At 51.1% G+C, this 20,805-nt stretch overlaps 2 protein-coding genes across 12 annotated transcripts in view; one reads left to right on the forward strand and one right to left on the reverse strand.

Moving 5' to 3' along the window:
* Positions 1-10,202, reverse strand: part of GUK1 (guanylate kinase 1) — a 50,882-nt gene extending 40,680 nt beyond the window's left edge. For 5 of the 8 annotated variants that reach the window (XR_012157661.2, XR_012157662.2, XR_012157663.2 and 2 more), the window contains exon 1: positions 10,003-10,202. Coding sequence is in view for 1 of the 8 variants with exons in the window: in XM_073334826.2 (XP_073190927.1) it covers positions 10,003-10,039 (37 nt within the window). In the remaining 7 variants the exon portion in view is untranslated. The remainder of the gene's footprint in view (positions 1-10,002) is intronic. The other 3 variants (XR_012157665.2, XM_073334827.2, XM_073334826.2) reach the window with 3 other exon arrangements.
* Positions 10,203-10,210: 8 nt separating this feature from the next.
* MRPL55 (mitochondrial ribosomal protein L55) lies at positions 10,211-16,488 on the forward strand. 4 transcript variants are annotated; one of them, XM_073334829.2, is made up of 4 exons: positions 10,211-10,314; positions 11,450-11,646; positions 14,205-14,406; positions 16,211-16,488. In XM_073334829.2, exons 2-4 carry the CDS (start codon positions 11,621-11,623, stop codon positions 16,358-16,360), a joined length of 378 nt encoding a protein of 125 aa, XP_073190930.1. In that variant the 5' UTR covers positions 10,211-10,314; positions 11,450-11,620; the 3' UTR covers positions 16,361-16,488. The 4 variants fall into 4 exon arrangements, with proteins under 4 accessions (XP_073190930.1, XP_073190931.1, XP_073190932.1 ...); XM_073334830.2 differs by having other exon boundaries at positions 10,224-10,355; XM_073334831.2 differs by lacking the exon at positions 10,211-10,314 and adding an exon at positions 10,377-10,500.
* The last annotated feature ends 4,317 nt before the right edge of the window (positions 16,489-20,805 follow it).

Raw genomic sequence — 20,805 nt, forward strand, 5'->3', positions numbered from 1 at the left:
ATTCTCCTGTTGACCTTGCTACCACCTCTCAGAAAGGAGGAGTACCTATGCCCATGGGAGAATCCCTCCCATCAGGGTAGTGTCTTCAGCTGCAGTGTTTTAAGCACAGACAAGCCCAGAGTTAAGTAATGGCAGAGGGAGAGAAAAACAAAGAGGTACGGATAGGGAGAAAAAGCCAGTCTTCCACAGAGTGTTGAGAAAAAACGAAAAAGTACTAGAAACCTGTTCCAGGCATCCATAAAGTAATGACACAAGAGCCCCAAGGGGCAGAAGAGTTGCAGCAACTAGACACCGAAGGTATGTCTACACTGCAGTAAGACACACGCAGCTGGCCCACATCAGCTGACTCAGGCTCGTAGGGCTCGGGCTGCGGGGCTATAAAATTGCAGTGTAGACATTTGGGCTCAAGCTCCGGCAGGCTCCAGCCAGAGCCCGAACATCTACTTTGCAATTTTATAGCCTTGCAGCCCAAGTCAGAATCCACTTACATGGGCTCAGGCCTTACTGCAGTGTAGAAATACACAGAAGGACTTTCAGAGCAGGTTGGCATGGCAACAATGCAATCCAATATACAGCTCCCCACTCCTCGCCCCCCAAAAATGAAAGGAGGGACAGTCAAAACTCCACCGAGATAATCCCAACCCATTTAATGAGTGTCTCCCTTCATGGGACTGAATGTTTAACATACTCTCTACCATCCCATCGCTAAACCAATCAATCCTGCACAAAACCACAGTTGAGGAGGGGGGAAAAAAGTCATCTTCCTCTGCAATAATTCAAAATCCCTTCAAAATTAGAAGATCATTTACTCTCTAGACCTCCTGCCAACGAAGCCAGTTCCTAAATGGGTCAAAACCAAAGGGGTGAACTCTAAAAAACCCCCTCAATATAAGCAGCCTCCTTTCTCCAATAGAAATAAACTGGAACAATATTACTCACCCACCCACCCCCCAGTCCCACAACAATACAACCTTCCTCCCCTCAATGTCACAGACAGAGTCAGGACATCTGTTCCATCCCTATATTAAGTCCCCGACATTTTTTGCAATTTATTCAAACAGAGAAACACATGAAGAGTTTAACATGACACAGGGTTTAATATTTGCTGCAAAAGGATGAAAAGGTTTACAACCCCACTAGGAAATACATTGGTTTCCTCTAAAGCACAAGTCAGTGCCAAGGGACTCATCTTTAAAGCATGCGTTGGTGGCAGATACATTGGGTTATATTAAAATGTCTTATCTGCAGGGGCAGCTCTAGCAATTTTACCGCCCCAAGGAGCTGCCGCCGAATTGCCGCCGCGGGACATGGGCTGCCGCCACATTCTAATTGCCGCCCCAAGCACCTGCTTGGAAAGCTGGCGCCTGGAGCCGGCCCTGCTTATCTGGTAAACTATTACGCAGGTCACAAACTCTGTTCTTGAATGCAGAGATCATTAACTCAGTGGGGGCCCCAGGTGCACATTACAATTCAGTCTCATGGGTTGTACTGGTTAAGGATGTGCTGGGTCCAAGAAAATTTCCTCACATGAATGGCAAGGATGTGAAGGAAAGTTTCTTCAGTGGCCCAAGATGTTTAAGTGGTTTCATTTCTATTCTGAACATGAATGCAACACAAAAACCATAAGCTGGTTCTGTATAACCCTGTAAAAAGGAATTCTCACTCAGAGGGGACACAGAGCTTGCCGCGCCAGGGATTTTGGGCTCCTTATGCTGCAACCGATGACCCTGCTAACAACATACAGGACTTGGTGCAAAGCCAAGTCCCTGACCTCCTGGAGTCATTAAAAGAATCCAGGGCAGTTTTTGTAAGTGCAAGACTGTGATCCTACCATCATGATTCCAGATGGGCATTTCCATTTTGCCTCTCCCTACAGTTTTAATTAGACATGCTGCTGCTTTTCACTCCCTGAGCTGTATTATTGGGTGATTTTTCTACGTACAGCTAAACAGAGACCAAATTTCCCTTCTAGGGGAGACTGCATTTTGGGGGTTGGAGCATAGGGGATTCTCCTTCACTTCAACACTATTGCTCAGGTGTCAAAAGTGCATCAGCACAGTAGGAAATTGCCATACCAAGTAGAGGGCTGTGGTGGCGACTAGCCCCACGCTGAGTTTGGCATCACGCACGCCCAGCATGCAAAGGGCTTTGGGGCAGAAACGGTCAGAGATATTTAAAATATCATAGCCTGTACTATGACAAATGTGAGAGTTCTCCCTGCAGCCAGAGGGTGGGATAGGAAAGGAGAGGCAGGGAGAGGGGGAGCCTGTGAAAAAGGGGCAGGGAGCTGAGAGGAGCTGGAGTGCATGTGGAAAGGGAGCTCAAGCAGGAAGCTCGGGGAGAAGCACGGAGGATGGGGCTGTATTGTTGGAGGAGAATATGGGGGACTGTGGGAGTGAGGGTGCAGGGGTCAGGAAGCTAGGGGCAAATGCTGGGGAGAGGGAGGCATGGGGGGGGGGCTGTGGGAGGGGAACCTGTGCAGGAGAGGGAGTATTACAGATGGATCTATATTGGGGGATGGGAGGGACAGCTAGGGTCAGAAGGAGGCTGTGGGAAGGGGAGCTGGGGGGGGAGCACTGGGAATGGGCTATTGGGAGACGAGAGGTACAGGGCTGGGGGGAGCGTTGGGATTGGGCTGTATTTGGGGAGGCAAACAGGGGCTCGGGGAAGGGATCTGGGAATGGGGCTGTATTGTGGGAGGGGAGCCCTGGGGAGAGGCCTATATTGAGGGAGGAGAGTTATGGGATTTTATTGATTTTGTTCCGGGTGTCCTGGCTTGTTCCACCATCCTGGCTGATGGTGCTGTGCAAGTACGTGAATGTTTCTACACTGGTGAGAACATAATCCTCTATCCACACTGGTAATGGCGAGGTAAGATCTGCGATCTGTCTTATTACAGATGATTTTCAGTCCAATTTGCTGGCTGAGTGCATTGAGTTGAGTTGTTTTTTCTTGCATATGGCGCTGGGTATGTGATAGGAGACCGGCATCATCTGCAAAGTCCAGATCTTCAAGGGATGAGAAGAGTGTCCATTTAATGCCTCTTGGCAGGTCTTCTGTTGTACGCCTCATTACCAAGTCGATGGCAATGTTGAAGAGGATTGCAGACATGACACACGCCGACATACTCCTGTTTTGACTTCAAAACTGAGCTCACTGTGATCAACACTGCATATAAAGTTGAAATAGAAGCTTTTGATGACATTGATTATGCGGAAAGGAATTCTATATGCCTGCAGAATACGCCATAGGCTGGTCCTGTGAATGCTATCAAAAGCTTTCTCAAAGTCTATGAAATTTATGTAGAGTTGCCATTGCCATTCTAAGCACTGTTCTATTATGATCTGGTCTGTGCATCCATGCCCTTTCCGAAAACCAGCTTGCTCTTTTTTGAGAACACTATCAACTGCCTCTGATATACGCTGAACTATGATCTTACACAATACTTTTATCTGTGCCAAGCAAAGTGTGATACCATGCCAGTTATTACAATCACAGAGTTCCTTTCTTTGGTATCTTCACTATAACCCCATTGGTCCACTTCTCTGGCACTTTTCCCCTTTCCCAGATTGATGTAAATAGAGGGGCCAGGATAGATGCTGCTACTTTAGGATTTACCTTGAACAATTCTGCATTCAAGTTATCCTTGCCATGAGCTTTCCTGTTTTATAAGGATTTGATGGCTTGAATGATCTCTTCCTTAGTGGGGTGTCTGTGTTGATATCAAGATCTTATTCTGCCTCCTGGATGTTTGCTTCCTCTTTAGGTGGCTCCCTGTTCAGCAATTCTTTGAAATGCTATGTCCAGCGCATTTCTTGTTCTTTTTCGGTTGTTAGTAGGTGTCCTTGTTTGTTCCTGATGAGAGTGCTTGTTGGTGTCTGCTGTTTACCACTGATAAGCTGCATCATTTTATAGATGGTTTCTTGTTCACCACGAGCAGCTGCATCCTCTGCTTGTGTTGCCAGATTATCAATATAATGCTGTTTGTCCACTCTCACAAGGCATTTGACCTCCCAGTGTGCCTTGCTATATGGCTCGTGGTATTTGTCCTTTAGCTTCTGGGATTGTGTGTCTAAAAACTTTTTTCTTCAGGGCTCGTCTGGTTTCCATGGCGTTCCATGTGCTGAGTGTGATTCACTTCTTCCTTTTCTTCTGCCTGTAGCCTAGACAGGCTTCACAGCTCTGTTCATACATTGCTGTTCCTTTGTCCCACTTCTTGTTGATCTCATCTGCACTCCCCTCCTCTTCATCAAGGTCTGCAAGTGCTTGGAACCTGTTCTTTAACTGTAGAACCAAGGCTTTCTGTATTTCAAGGGACTTTAGCTTCTCAATATCATAACATCTATGTCCCTTGTTTGGTGGGCTCACAGTTCTCAGTTTTAGCTTCATGGAGGCTGTCACAAGGTGGTTGTCGCTGCCAACAGCTGCACCCCTTCTCACTTTCACATCTGCCAGTGAGCGTTGTCATTTGCCATTGATCATGATATGGTCAATTTTCAGCGTAACAGCTGTGTTAGTCTGTATTCGCAAAAAGAAAAGGAGGACTTGTGGCACCTTAGAGACTAACCAATTTATTTGAGCATAAGCTTTCGTGAGCTACAGCTCACTTCATCGGATGCATACTGCAGAAAGTACAGAAGATCTTTTTATACACACAAACCATGAAAAAATGGGTGTTTACCACTACAAAAGGTTCTCTCTCCCCCCACACCACTCTCCTGCTGGTAAACACAAGATCAAAACTGCACAGACACACCCCTAGAACCCCGACCAGGGATATTCTATCTACTACCCAAGATCCATAAACCTGGAAATCCTGGGGGCCCCATCATCTCAGGCATTGGCACCCTGACAGCAGGATTGTCTGGCTATGTAGACTCCCTCCTCAGGCCCTACGCTACCAGCACTCCCAGCTATCTTCGAGACACCACTGACTTCCTGAGGAAACTACAATCCATCGGTGATCTTCCTGATAACACCATCCTGGCCACTATGGATGTAGAAGCCCTCTACACCAACATTCCACACAAAGATGGACTACAAGACGTCAGGAACACTATCCCCGATAATGTCACGGCTAACCTGGTGGCTGAACTTTGTGACTTTGTCCTTACCCATAACTATTTCACATTTGGGGACAATGTATACCTTCAGATCAGCGGCACTGCTATGGGTACCCGCATGGCCCCACAATATGCCAACATTTTTATGGCTGATTTAGAACAACGCTTCCTCAGCTCTCGTCCCCTAAAGCCCCTACTCTACTTGCGCTATATTGATGACATCTTCATCATCTGGACCCATGGAAAAGAAGCCCTTGAGGAATTCCACCATGATTTCAACAATTTCCATCCCACCACCAACCTCAGCCTGGTCCAGTCCACACAAGAGATCCACTTCCTGGACACTACAGTGCTAATAAACAATGGTCACATAAACACCACCCTATACCGGAAACCTACTGACCGCTATTCCTACCTGCATGCCTCCAGCTTTCACCCTGACCACACCACACGACCCATTGTCTACAGCCAAGCTCTACAATACAACCGCATTTGCTCCAACCTCTCAGACAGAGACAAACACCTACAAGATCTCTGTCAAGCTTTCTTACAACTACAATACCCACCTGCAGAAGTAAAGAAACAGATTGATAGAGCCAGAAGAGTTCCCAGAAGTTACCTACTACCGGACAGGCCTAACAAAGAAAATAACAGAACGCCACTAGCCGTCACCTTCAGCCCCCAACTAAAACCCCTCCAACGCATTATTAAGGATCTACAACCTACCCTGAAGGATGACCCAACACTCTCACAAATCTTGGGAGACAGGCCAGTCCTTGCCTACAGACAGCCCCCCAACCTGAAGCAAATACTCACCAACAACCACATACCACACAACAGAACCACTAACCCAGGAACCGAGCCTTGCAACAAAGCCCGTTGCCAACTGTGCCCACATATCTATTCAGGGGACACCATCACAGGACCTAATAACATCAGCCACACTATCAGAGGCTCGTTCACCTGCACATCCACCAATGCCCCTCTGCCATGTACATTGGTCAAACTGGACAGTCTCTACGTAAAAGAATAAATGGACACAAATCAGATGTCAAGAATTATAACATTCATAAACCAGTCGAAGAACACTTCAATGTCTCTGGTCACGCAATCACAGACATGAAGGTCGCTATCTTAAAACAAAAAAACTTCAAATCCAGACTCCAGCGAGAAACTGCTGAATTGGAATTCATTTGCAAATTGGATACTATTAATTTAGGCTTAAATAGAGACTGGGAGTGGCTAAGTCATTATGCAAGGTAGTCTATTTCCCCTTGTTTTTTCCTACCCCCCCCCCCCCAGATGTTCTGGTTTAACTTGGATTTAAACTTGGAGAGTGGTCAGTTTGGATGAGCTATTACCAGCAGGAGAGTGAGTTTGTGTGTGTATGGGGGTGGGGGGGGGTGTGAGAAAACCTGGATTTGTGCTGGAAATGGCCCACCTTGATTATCATGCACATTGTAGGGAGAGTGGTCACTTTGGATGAGTTATTACCAGCAGGAGAGTGAGTTTGTGTGTGTATGGGGGGGGGGGGGTGAGAGAACCTGGATTTGTGCTGGAAATGGTCCAACTTGATTATCATGCACATTGTGTAAAGAGTTGTCACTTTGGATGGGCTATCACCAGCAGGAGAGTGAATTTGTGTGGGGGGGTGGAGGGTGAGAAAACCTGGATTTGTGCTGGAAATGGCCCCAACCTGATGATCACTTTAGATAAGCTATTACCAGCAGGACAGTGGGGTGGGAGGAGGTATTGTTTCATATTCTCTGTGTATATATAAAGTCTGCTGCAGTTTCCACAGTATGCATCCGATGAAGTGAGCTGTAGCTCACGAAAGCTCATGCTCAAATAAATTGGTTAGTCTCTAAGGTGCCACAAGTCCTCCTTTTCTTTTTGCGAATACAGACTAACACGGCTGTTACTCTGAAACCTGTCTTGGTGTTGAGCACTTCAGTCTTCATGACAGTGGCTTCCTTTCGGCTTTCACCACCTGCAGTCATACAGGTCATTCACTCCTGAAGGCCGTCACACACAGTAATGGTCGATTTCTCCGGTGCTGTTTCCGAAACATATTTTGTTTTTTATGGGGACAGGGTTGTTAGCCCTTTGCCTAATCCCCAACCTGGAGGACCAGGGTGTTGTTTTATTTTTTTGGTCCAGCCCTCCCCCACAGACCAATTCGGCCTGGTTGAACCTACCAGGAGCAAAAAGCCCCCACCGACACAGACTCTGGGGATCATTAGAGCACACAAGCTGTCCCACCACAACAAGGCACAGACACCAGAGGTCGGTAGAACAAACCAGGACATCCAGAACAAAATCAATAAAGCCAGGATCACCTTCTGGAGCTAACTAGGAACATGAGGAGGAGGAGGAGGTGGTGGTGGTATGGGGGCTGTGGGAAGGGGAGCTGGGGGGAAGCACTAGGGATGGGACTGTTTTGCGGGATGCACATAGGGGCTGGGCTGTACTGGGGAGGGGAGCACGAGGGATGGGGCTGTATTGCGGGAGCTGGGACTGTAGGGAAGGAGGAAGGCGGGGGAAGGGAGCTGCGGGGGAGCTGGGGCTGTAGGGGGAGGAAGGCGGGGGTTGGGGGGGCGCTGGGGCTGCATGGGGGGCGCTGGGGCTGTCAGGGAGGAAGGCGGGGGCTGGGGCTGTCAGGGAGGAAGGCGGGGGCTGGGGCTGTAGAGGGGGGAGGAAGGCGGGGGCTGGGGGAAGGGAGCTGGGGGAGGAAGGCTGGGGCTGGGGGGGCTGGGGCTGTAGAGGAGGAGGAAGGCGGGGGCTGGGGGGAGGAAGGCGGGGGTTGGGGAAGGGAGCTGGGGGAGGAAGGCGGGGGTTGGGGAAGGGAGCTGGGGGAGGAAGGCGGGGGCTGGGGCTGTAGAGGGGGGAGGAAGGTGGGGGTTGGGGAAGGGAGCTGGGGGAGGAAGGCGGGGGCTGGGGCTGTAGAGGAGGAGGAAGGCGGGGGCTGGGGCTGTAGAGGGGGGAGGAAGGCGGGGGGCTGGGGGAAGGGAGCTGGGGGGAGGAGGAAGGCGGGGCTGGGGGGGCTGGGGCTGTAGAGGGGGGAGGAAGGCGGGGGTTGGGGAAGGGAGCTGGGGGGAGGAAGGCGGGGGCTGGGGCTGTAGAGGGGGAGGAAGGCGGGGGCAGGGGGAAGGGAGTTGGGGGGAGGAGGGAGGCGGGGCTGGGGGGGCTGGGGCTGTAGAGGGGGGAGGAAGGTGGGGGTTGGGGAAGGGAGCTGGGGGGAGGAAGGCGGGGGCTGGGGGGGCTGGGGCTGTAGAGGGGGAGGAAGGCGGGGGGCTGGGGGAAGGGAGCTGGGGGAGGAAGGCGGGGGCTGGGGCTGTAGAGGGGGGAGGAAGGCGGGGCTGGGGGGGCTGGGGCTGTAGAGGGGGAGGAAGGCGGGGGCTGGGGGAAGGGAGCTGGGGGAGGAAGGCGGGGGCTGGGGCTGTAGAGGGGGAGGAAGGCGGGGGCAGGGGAGCTGGGGGAGGAAGGCGGGGGCTGGGGCTGTAGAGGGGGAGGAAGGCGGGGGGCAGGGAGCTGGGGGGAGGAGGAAGGCGGGGGCAGGGAGCTGGGGCTGTAGAGGGGGGAGGAAGGTGGGGGTTGGGGAAGGGAGCTGGGGGGAGGAGGAAGGCGGGGCTGGGGCTGTAGAGGGGGGAGGAAGGCGGGGGCTGGGGGAAGGGAGCTGGGGGGAGGAAGGCGGGGGCTGGGAGCTGGGGGGAGGAGGAAGGCGGGGCTGGGGCTGTAGAGGGGGAGGAAGGCGGGGGCTGGGGGAAGGGAGCTGGGGGGAGGAGGAAGGCGGGGGCTGGGGCTGTAGAGGGGGAGGAAGGCGGGGGCTGGGGGAAGGGAGCTGGGGGGAGGAAGGCGGGGCTGGGGCTGTAGAGGGGGGAGGAAGGCGGGGGCTGGGGGAAGGGAGCTGGGGGGAGGAGGAAGGCGGGGCTGGGAGCTGGGGGGAGGAGGAAGGCGGGGCTGGGGCTGTAGAGGGGGAGGAAGGCGGGGGCTGGGGGAAGGGAGCTGGGGGGAGGAGGAAGGCGGGGCTGGGGCTGTAGAGGGGGGAGGAAGGCGGGGGCTGGGGGAAGGGAGCTGGGGGGAGGAGGAAGGCGGGGCTGGGAGCTGGGGGGAGGAGGAAGGCGGGGCTGGGGCTGTAGAGGGGGGAGGAAGGTGGGGGTTGGGGAAGGGAGCTGGGGGAGGAAGGCGGGGCTGGGGCTGTAGAGGGGGGAGGAAGGCGGGGGCTGGGGGAAGGGAGCTGGGGGAGGAAGGCGGGGCTGGGGCTGTAGAGGGGGGAGGAAGGCGGGGGCTGGGGGAAGGGAGCTGGGGGGAGGAGGAAGGCGGGGCTGGGGCTGTAGAGGGGGAGGAAGGCGGGGGCTGGGGGGAGGAAGGCGGGGGGAGGAGGAAGGCGGGGGCTGGGGCTGTAGAGGGGGAGGAAGGCGGGGGCAGGGGGAAGGGAGCTGGGGGGAGGAAGGCGGGGGCTGGGGGGGCTGGGGCTGTAGAGGGGGAGGAAGGCGGGGGCTGGGGGGAGGAAGGCGGGGGGAGGAGGAAGGCGGGGCTGGGGCTGTAGAGGGGGAGGAAGGCGGGGGCTGGGGGAAGGGAGCTGGGGGGAGGAGGAAGGCGGGGCTGGGGCTGTAGAGGGGGAGGAAGGCGGGGGCTGGGGGGAGGAAGGCGGGGGGAGGAGGAAGGCGGGGGCTGGGGCTGTAGAGGGGGAGGAAGGCGGGGGCAGGGGGAAGGGAGCTGGGGGGAGGAAGGCGGGGGCTGGGGGGGCTGGGGCTGTAGAGGGGGAGGAAGGCGGGGGCTGGGGGAAGGGAGCTGGGGGGAGGAAGGCGGGGCTGGGGCTGTAGAGGGGGAGGAAGGCGGGGGCTGGGGGGGCTGGGGCTGTAGAGGGGGGAGGAAGGCGGGGGCTGCATGGGGGGCGCTGGGAAGGAGGAACCGGGGCCCTCTCCCCTGAACTCACCCGCCGCTGCCACGCCGCACAGGCGGCGCCAACTCATGGGAGAAGCCGGGGCGGGGCAGGCCGGGCCGGGCCGGGGAGCCTCCTGCTAGGGGGAAGCCCCCGCGAACCTTCTGCACGCGTCACCGCGCGCGCGCTCTCTCTCTCTGTCTCTCCCACGTGGGCGGGCCGGCGGCGCGCTCCGCGTCTCTGGAGACGGCGCGTTGCTTCATGGGCGGGCCGGCGCCGCGTGCTGACGACACGCGAAGAGCACGCGCGCGCGCGGCGGTTGTTGGGGCGGGAGGCCTCGCGCAGGAGACTTCTCCGAGCCCGGGCGTGAGTCACGTGAGGGGGCGCGAGCCTCGCCGAGGGCCGCGGTGCGGAGCGGGGCGCCGGCGGCAGCGAGCGCGGCTGGGGGCTGGGCCCGGCCGAGGGAAGGGGCCGCTCGTGTGCCCGCGGGGGGCGCTGCCAGGCCGGCCAGGGAACGGTGGCGGGAAGCGGGCCTCGGGGCCAAGCCCTCAGGCAGGGGGCAGCCGTGAGGGCGGGGGCGTGACGGCCGCGGGGCTGGTGGGCGGGCGTCTCCTGGCTGGGGCGCGGGACCTCGGCCCCCGCCCCCCAGGCCGCAGGCCTCGCCCCTGGGGTTCCCAGGCAGCCTCACAATGGGGTAAGGCCTGTGCCCCCCCCCCCGCGCCGGGATACCGCCGCCCCGCTGCGGCCCCTGCACCTGCTGCCTCAGCTTCCCCCCCCCCACCGCCCTTGCGCCCAGGACCTCAGCGCCCCCACCCACCCCCCCGTAGCGGGGGGCGCGGGGGGAGGGGGGCAGCAGGCTGGGGTCACGTGGCCCTGGGGGGAGAGGAGGAGCAGGCCGGGGGGCACGGGGCCCTAGGGCGCAGGGGGGAGCGAGCAGGTTGGGGGCCACGGGGGAGCTGAGATGCCCCCTGACCTGCTACCTCAGCCCCCTCTGTGCCCCCAGGCCTGTTCCCCCCACCCCCTGCACCCCAGGGCCATGTGCCCCCTAACTTGCTACCTCAGCCCCCTCTGTGCCCTCTGACTTGTTTTTCCCCCACTTCTCCCCTGCTATCTTGCCTCCTGTGCCCCAGGGCCCTGTGCCTTCTGACCTGCTACCTTAGCCCCCTCTCTGCTCCACAGCCTGGCTCCCCACCCCACTACCCTGCTACATCACCCCCAGGGCCCTATGCCCCCTGCACCTGCTACCTCAGCTTGTCCCCGCCCTTGCACCCAGTACCTCAGCCTCCTCTGTGCTCCACAGCCATTCCCCCCCTCCCCTGCCACATCACCCCCTGCCCCCCAGGGCCCTATGCCCCCTATACCTGCTACCTCAGCCCCCTTCTGCATGCAGCTATCTCAGCCCACCCTGTGCTCCATGGCAATTTCAGAAGAGATTTGATTAAAGTCACAAGAAAAGGCTGCTTTGCTTGATCCATCTCTTTTTGGTCCATTTGGTCATTAGGTTACCTACAAAGAGAGGAACGTGTATGGTGCAGAGCTGTGGTGTAAGATTGGATCATTTACCTTGAGGAACTTTATGGAATAGTTTCATGCAGCAATTAAATCCAGTATTCCAGGCACAGCCCTCGTTGAACTGGTTCCTTGGACTTCTGTGGTTTTACCTAAGAGCAGGATGTCAGCAGTAAGCAGGACTCTGGGGTAAGCTTTACATTCAAATACTGTGACTTGTCTAAAGGGCTGGCTGATGTTGGTCCTGGTGTTAATTTTGATTGAATAAATGGGCTATCTCTTTAGTAGGTACTCAGTACCTCAAAAGATCAAACCCTTTATGACCAAGAATAAAGTTTGTCGTTATTCTCGTTAAGACAGGATCTGATCCTCCAGCCCTTATTGCCCAGATTGCCCCAGTGAAATTGGGCGTTGACACCCTGTACCCCATATTCACCATTTGTTATATTTTGTACAAAGTATGCCTTGTGAGGTATCATTTGAAAACTCATAATCTGCTGAATATTATTATCCGGTTGAAATGTTACTCCTGGGGGAATTCCCTGAGGGTTCCGAGCAACTGTAATTTCCTGTATGCCTTGAGGGAAGGAGACCGTGGCGCTCAGAAAACTCTACACAAGCCTGGCTGGGAACCAGCAACAGGCTGTTTCTCTTTCTGGAACGCTGGGTGGTAAGGGGACAGATGGCTGGGCTCTGGGAAGGAGGGAGATGGGGTGTGGGCTGGGGGGACCCTCATGGCTGGGCTCGGGTGGGAGAGAAGGTTTGGGTGTATTGTATTTTCACTCTCTGCATCTGATGAAGTGGGTTTTAGCCCACGAAAGCTTATGCCCAAATAAATTTGTTAGTCGCCAAGGTGCCACAAGGACTCTTCGTTGTTTTTGAGAATCTTAGGTCAACAAGCCTAGTGCCTAGTCTTCACTCCAACAATGGGTAATGAATATCTATCTATGAGCTTATACTGGCCAGGAGGGTCCTGAACAGTATAAGATGCACATTTTTGGGGAGCAAGGTTGGGGCTGAAGGGTATGCATGGTGTCCTCCTGTATGTAATTCATGGATGGCTGGGTATAGCATTCATGTATTCAGCTGGGGGTGACTTTGCATGCTGGTGGCTGAGAGTGAGGAGAGCCTACAGGGGCTGCTGTTCATCAGCAAAACGGTATAAAAGGCATGCCATGCTGGAGAACTAAGGGAACACAGCAGTCCAGATTGCACTCTGGGGAATGTCACAGTGGTATTGTTCACTTGAGTTAAGAGTTCCATGACCAGGACCAGTGAAACCAAATCTATTGTGCCCCTCATGCTCCTCTTCTCTCTAAACGAAAAAGTCCTGATCTTTACACTTCCTTTTAATGAGGAAGATTTTCCATGGCTCTAACCATTTTCCTTGCCTGTCTGTACTCTCCTATTTTTGCTGTTTACACTATTCCACTTTGCTTTTCTGTGAAGATTGGTGATCCAAGGCCCTGTGAATTCTAGTCACATGATATAAATTAGCCTAGTGCAATCTGTCCTGGAGGCCGATCATCAACAAATGACTTATTTATTTGAAGAAAGAAAAACTGATCGTTAAAATGCCAGGCTGTACTAAAGGACCAAGGATTTGCAGATGAGATCTGTTTGATTGTGGGATATGAAAGAGGGGCTTGGCCTGTTCATCTGTGCACAGAACTTGAGTTCTAATCCTGGCATGGAGTTCTAATCCTCCCAAGCCACTTAAATACTGTGTGGTTCAATTTCCTTGATCGTTGTTTTCTCCATTAAGCATTTGCTTTCCTTTGAAAAATGCCCTTAGGTCCTGTGTAAAATTGTTGTATAAGCAAAAATATCATTGTTGTTAATATAATTACTTAATATTTGTAAACCACTTTGAAGGTAAATGTTATGTAAATGCTTATCATCGTTAATATTACCAGGGTTGTGGTGGAAGCTTCTTTGCTTGGGACATTTAAAAGTAGCCTGGCTGGAGGACTATAAATCTCCTCCGTCTCTAGTCCATGTTCTGTGACATGGTGTCATGTATAAGGCCCTACCAGTTTCACAGCTATGAAAAACATGTCAAGGAACAAGAAATAAGCCCTTCCCTGTGAAATCTGATCTTCCCATGCTGCTGGGAGCTCCTAGCTGCTAGTCCGGGCTGAGCTGGGGAAGGACAGGACTCGTCCTTCCCCTGCATGGCCGCTCTTGGTGGGGAGATCAGACCTACCTCTAGTGGCAGCGCAGAAGTGAGGGTTGTACAGAGCCAAGCTTAAGGCTTCTGCCCCTCAGGGTGCCTGGCTGTGGGGCTTCTGCCCCCGGAGTGCCCATGCGTTTATCCGCCACTGGCTGGGGCTGGCAGCTAGGAGCCCCCGGCAGGGCACTCCCAGCAGCACAGGGAGATCAGATTCACCTCCAACTCCGGGAGCCTCTTCCCCCTGCTGTAGGAAGCTCCAGGGCTGCTGCCCAGCTGTGAAAGCATCACAGAAGTGAGGGTGGCAATCCCCTGACACCCTCCCCTCCCCCCGATCATCTTTTGGGTAGGGACCCCCCTAGTTACAAGGCCCTGAAATTTCAGATCTAAACAGCTGAAATAGTGAAATTGACCAATTTTAAACCTTCTGGCCGTGCAATTGACCAAAATGGACTGTGAATTTGGTTGGGCCCTAATCATGTATGTTGGTCTACTGAACTTGACTATCTTTTCCTCTGCATCCCTGTGGAATGGAGGGGAAGAATAACTAACCCTGCCCTGTTTTAATTCCTCTTAGTTTGTTGCGTCAGGATGCCATGCACAGGTTACTCCCCATTGCTTGCCATCTGCATACATCCCTCAGCCAATATAACTCCAACAGGACATCCATTGCCCGCATTCAGAGGCAGACGTACGGCAGGTCCTACCCCGTGCTCTTGGTCAGGCCTGATGGATCTGCTATTCACATCCGCTATAAGGAGCCAAGGCGGATCATTACAGTAAGAAATTGAGCAAAATCTAATTTTTAATAGAACTGCTGGGATGGAGGTTGTATTGAGTATTGCCCAAGTAGGTGCGTAACGAGAGGGGTGGAGTTACAATTTCCTCTGACGCATCCTGTGTCTGTCACTGATGAGTACATAGGATTTGCCATATTGGATCAGACCATTGTGGTCAGGGTACTAGACTGGATGGGCCACTTTGATGCTGTAGAGAAAGGTGATAAACCTCCAAATGCATTTGTCTGGAGGCAGAGTTGTCTCCTTATCCTGAAACATGAGGTTCAATTAAGTTCCTCCAAGGAGGCAGAGCCACCAGTATTTTTAATGGTCATCTATTTAACAGGACATAAGGCTAGATGGATCATTAGATACTGTTGGGGTGGCTGTTCCAGTGTTCCTACATCATAGACACTTTGTGAAGCTGTAGAAGTAGTACTAATTAGCAATCGCATTGGATTTTTGGAAAGTTGTGTTCAGCTCTATCCCAGTTTCTTCCTAGTTTGCTTCCCCAGATGCTTCCTCCCTCAGACGGCCCAGTTACATTCATTAATCCCTGCTCATTGAGGGCAGTGTGCATCTCCCTTTAGAGCCTGTTAACATTGCTCCAGGTGTTGGCCTGAATGATGAAGTGGGCTCCCTTCCCCGCCTTCCCTTCAGATGGATTACAGAAGATGGAGGGGGCTAATCTTCAGAATTTTTTAATTTCCCCTCACCCCTTTATAAGAATATGGGGCTGAAATCCCCCCTACCCTAGAAATGTAATGGATGTCCTGTCTGGGTGCAGTGTGTGGTTATAGTTCAGAAGCCATCTCATGCTCCAGACATTTCTCAGGCAACTCCTGACCCCCTCCTTCCTGCTAATCTCAGCCTCCTCTGGCCAAAGACAGGTCTTTGAGATACAGGCCTTTTGGGGGGGAATGTGGTGATTCCAGGAACCAAACCCCTTTACCCCTTGGAAAGTCACTTGAATACAAGAGCAGGTGGGTCAGAGTCTGGATGGCTATGGGGATTAATAATGGGATAAAATGCCTTTCACCTTGAGATCACCAGCATAAAACCAGTCCCGTAACTGAAAGTCATTGCCATCTGATGGATCTTACGTACGAGTTTAGTGGGTCTTGGGTCAGCTCCCAGTGGGTAGGTGTCCACAGCACAAAACCCACCACCACAAATGGTTCTTATTGGCCTAGTACTGAAGGAGTCAAATTGAATGATCATTGCATGCCTAGACATGGTCCATTCAAGTTGGGGTTGATGCACCGTGGCTGGTGGGGTGAGAGGAAGCCAGTGCTGTATCTCTAGTGTGGATAAGCACAGGACTACATTCCACAGAGCTGTTTTCCCAACACTTTTCTCCAGTAATAAATCCACTTAAAAATGCAATCTTCCTAATTGAAAAGAAACCCAATCCCTCCTCCACTTATTATTTTTTTCAGCTTATTTTGCACAGTACTAATAACTGCAACCTCTACATGCCACATTACTTTTGCCATTGCCCAGTCAACCCCTGTTTGGAAGGTTAGATGTTTGTGTTCTGCTGACCTTTCGCTACTACATCATACATCCTCAGGATAACAGATGAATGCAGAATAACTTCTGCATCTGCCCCCAAACCAGTGAAACCCCAGCAGTCAGTAAGAGAATCGTGATCAATAAAATGATTCCTATTTGATTAACCTCTATTGGGATTTTTATTTTGCGGCAAACTCCTCTGCACAACAATATCCCATCTCTCCTTTTGAACAGTGAGGCATTTGAATAAGATGCCTTTGTCTGATTATTAATTTTTGTTGCCCTCCAGATGCCTGTAGACATCAACACTCTTTCTGAGGCCGAAAGAAGAGCGAGGTTACGGAAACGCAATCCCAGAAGGCTTAAGAGCAAACAGGAGGAAGTGTTGGATGATGAGTTTAATTTGGACGATTACAGAAAATTTTGGAAGAAGAAATGAGTTTGTTCTGAGGATCTGTGGAAGTGTAAAGGGAAGATTTGGCAACCTGGGCCTGCAGAGAAGGAGATTGTAACTTACTGTTATAACGAGAAAGTTCATAGCTGAGTAAAGATTCTCTCTCTTCTGTGCATCTGTTTCTTTTATATGTATCAGAGTAACAGCCGTGTTAGTCTGTATTCGCAAAAAGAAAAGGAGGACTTGTGGCACCTTAGAGACTAACCACTTTATTTGAGCATAAGCTTTCGTGAGCTACAGCTCACTTCATCGGATGCATATTGTGGAAAGTATAGAAGATCTTTTTATACACACAGCATGAAAAAATGGGTGTTTACCACTACAAAACATTTTCTCTCCCCCCACCCCACTCTCCTGCTGGTAATAGCTTATCTAAGGTGATCGCTCTCCTTACAATGTGTATGATGATCAAGGTGGGTTATTTCCAGCACAAATCCAGGGTTTAACAAGAACGTCGGGGGGGGGGGTAGGAAAAAACAAGGGGAAATAGGTTACCTTGCACAATGACTTAGCCACTCCCAGTCTCTATTCAAGCCTAAGTTAATTGTATCCAATTTGCAAATGAATTCCAATTCAACAGTCTCTCGCTGGAGTGTGGTTTTGAAGTTTTTTTTGTTGTAATATCGCAACTTTCATGTCTGTAATCGCGTGACCAGAGAGATTGAAGTGTTCTCCGACTGGTTTATGAATATTATAATTCTTGACATCTGATTTGTGTCCATTTATTCTTTTACGTAGAGACTGTCCAATTTGACCAATGTACATGGCAGAGGGGCATTGCTGGCACATGATGGCATATATCACATTGGTAGATGTGCAGGAGAACAAGCCTCTGATAGTGTGGCTGATGTTGTTAGGCCCTGTGATGGTGTCCCCTGCATAGATATGTGGGTGCAGTTGGCAACGGGCTTTGTTGCAAGGATAGGTTCCTGGGTTAGTGGTTCTGTTGTGTGGTATGTGGTTCCTGGTGAGTATATATGAGTATATGTATGAGTGAAGCAAATACTCACCAGCAACCACATATGTATGCGTTGTTTAGTGTTGGTGAAAGCTACTGGATTGACAGTCCTGGAGACTGAAGTTTCTGTTTATCCACTAATCAGATATATTGTGGGCACTGGCCGTGCAAGATCCTCCATTCTGACTCATCAAAATACCTCAACCATGATCATCTCATGGTCTGGATAATACTTAGTCCTGCCATGAGTGCAGGGGACTGGACTAGATGACCTCTCGAGGTCTCTTACAGTCTTATGTTTGTATGAACATATGAATGGCCATACTGGGTCAGATCAAAGGTCCATCTAGCCCTGTATCCTGTCTTCCAACAGTGGCCAATGCCAGATGCCCCAGAGGAAACGAACAGAACAAGCAATCCTCAAGTGATCCATTCCCTGTCACCCACTCCCAGCCCCTGGCAAACAGAGGCTAGGGACGCATCCCTGTCCATCCTGGCTAATAACCATTGATGTCCATGTCTATCCCCCATGAATTTATCTAGTTCTTTTTTGAACCCCATTATAGTCTTGGCCTTCACAACATCCTCTGGCAAAGAGTTCCACAGGTTGACTGTGCATTGTGTGAAGAAATACTTCCTTTTGTTTGTTTTAAACCTGCTGCCTATTATTTTCATTTAGTGACCCCTAGCTCGTGTGTTATGAGAAGGAGTAAATAACACTTCCCTATTCACTCTTTCCACACCAGTCATGATTTTATAGACATCTATCATATTCCCCCCTTAGTAGTCTCTTTTCAAAGCTGAAAAGTCCCAATCTTATTAACCTTTCCTCATAAGAAAGCTGTTCCATACCCCTAATAATTTTTGTTGCCCTTTTCTAAACCTTTTCCAATTCCAATATACCTTGTTTGAGATGGGGCAACCATATCTGCACACAGTATTCAAGATGTGGGCGTACCATGGATTTATATAGAGGCAATATATTTTCTGTCTTATCTGTCCCTTTCTTAATTATTCCCAACATTCTGTTAGCTGTTTTGAACTATCCACAATGACTCCAAGATCTCTTCCTTGAGTGGTAACAGCTAATTTAGACCCCATCATTTTATATGTATAGTTGGGATTATGTTTTCCAATGTGCATTACTTTGCATTTATCAACATTGAATTTCATCTGCCATTTTATTGCTCAGTCACCAAGTTTTGAGAGATCCTTTTGTAACTCTTCGCAGTCTGCTTTGGGACTTAACTATCTTTAGTTTTGAATCATCTGCAAATTTTGCCACCTCACTGTTTACCCTTTTTTCCAGATCATTTTTCCAGTTAAATATTCCAGTACAGGCCCCTGGGGGAAACCACTATTTACTTCTCTCCATTCTGAAAACTTACCATTTATACCTACCCTTTGTTTCCTATCTTTTAACCAGTTACCAATCCATGAAAGGACCTTTCCTCTTATCCCATGACATCTTACTTTGCTTAAGAGCTTTTGGTGAGGGACCTTGTGAAGGGTTTCTGAAAATTTAAGTACACTCTATCCACTGGATCCCCCTTGTCCACATACTTGTTGACCCCCTCAAAGAATTCTAGTAGATTGGTGAGGCATGATTTCCCTTTACAAAAACTATGATGACTTTTTCCCAACAAATTATGTTCCTCTGAGTCTGACAATTTTGTTCTTTACTATCATTTCAACCAGTTTGCCCAGGACTGAAGTCAGGCCTACCACCCTGTAATTGCCGGGATCACCTCTGGAGCCTTTTTTAAAAATTGGCATCATGTTAACTATCCTCCAGCTGTTTGATACAGAAACTGGTTTAAATGATAGGTTACAAACTACAGTTAGTAGTTCTGCAGTTTCACATTTGAGTTCCTTCAGAACACTTGGGTGAATACCATCTGATCCTGGTGACTTATTGCTGTTTAGATTATCAATTTGTTCCAAAACCTCCTCTGACACCTCAGTGTGGAACAGTTCCTCAGATTTGTCACGTAAAAAGAATGGCTCAGGTTTGGGAATTTCCCTCACATCCTCAGCAGTGTTCCCTCTAAATTTTCCCACCCATGTGTGGAATGAATTTTGTTATGAGGACCACTTTGGAGGTGATGTGTAACACATCAAGAACAAATCCGCACAGACACACCCCTGGAACCCTGACCAGGGTATTCTATCTGCTACCCAAGATCCATAAATCTGGAAATCCTGGACGCCCCATCATCTCAGGCAGTGGCACCCTGACAGCAGGATTGTCTGGCTATGTAGACTCCCTCCTCAGGCCCTACGCTACCAGCATTCCCAGCTATCATCGAGACACAACTGACTTCCTGAGGAAACTACAGTCCATCGGTGATCTTCCTGAAAACATCATCCTGGCCACTATGGATGTAGAAGCCCTCTACGCCAACATTCCACACAAAGATGGACTACAAGCCGTCAGGAACAGTATCTCCGATAATGTCATGGCAAACCTTGTGGCTGAACTTTGTCTTTGTCCTCACCCATAACTATTTCACATTTGGGGACAATGTATACCTTCAAATCAGCGGCACTGCTATGGGTACCTGCATGGCCCCACAGTATGCCAACATTTTTATGGCTGACTTAGAACAATGCATCCACAGCTCTCGTCCCCTAATGCTCCTACTCTACTTGCGCTACATTGATGACATCATCATCATCTGGACCCATGGAAAAGAAGCCGTTGAGGAATTTCACCATGATTTCAACAATTTCCACCCCACCATCAACCTCAGCCTGGACCAGTCCACACAAGAGATCCACTTCCTGGACACTACAGTGCTAATAAGCGATGGTCACATAAACACCACCCTATACCAGAAACCTACTGACCCCTATACTTACCTACATGCCTCCAGCTTTCATCCAGACCACACCACACGACCCATTGTCTACAGCCAAGCTCTACGATACAACCGCATTTGCTTCAACCCCTCAGACAGAGACAAACACCTACAAGATCTCTATCAAGCATTCTTACAACTACAATAGCCACCTGCTGAAGTGAAGAAACAGATTGACAGAGCCAGAAGAGTACCCAGAGGTCACCTACTACAGGACAGGCCCAACAAAGAAAATAACAGACTGCCACTAGCCGTCACCTTCAGCCCCCAACTAAAACCTCTCCAACGCATCATCAAGGATCTACAACCTATCCTGAAGGACGACGCATCACTCTCTCAGATCTTGGGAGACAGGCCAGTCCTTGCTTACAGACAGCCCCCTAACCTGAAGCAAATACTCACCAGCAATCACACACCACACAACAGAACCACTAACCCAGGAACCTATCCTTGCAACAAAGCCCGTTGCCAACTGTGTCCACATACCTATTCAGGGGACACCATCACAGGGCCTAATCACATCAGCCACACTATCAGAGGCTCGTTCACCTGCACATCTACCAATGTGATATATGCCATCATGTGCCATCAATGTCCCTCTGCCATGTACA

The sequence above is a fragment of the Lepidochelys kempii genome, chromosome 2 (genome assembly GCF_965140285.1).
Source record: "Lepidochelys kempii isolate rLepKem1 chromosome 2, rLepKem1.hap1, whole genome shotgun sequence".
NCBI lineage: Eukaryota > Metazoa > Chordata > Testudines > Cheloniidae > Lepidochelys > Lepidochelys kempii.

Coding starts and splice junctions, on each gene's coding strand:
- MRPL55 (XM_073334829.2), top strand. CDS start 11,621: ATGTCAGCAGTAAGCAGGACTCTGGG. Junction 11,647..14,204: donor GCAGTAAGCAGGACTCTGGG/GTAAGCTTTACA, acceptor AATTCCTCTTAG/TTTGTTGCGTCAGGATGCCA. Junction 14,407..16,210: donor AGCCAAGGCGGATCATTACA/GTAAGAAATTGA, acceptor GTTGCCCTCCAG/ATGCCTGTAGACATCAACAC.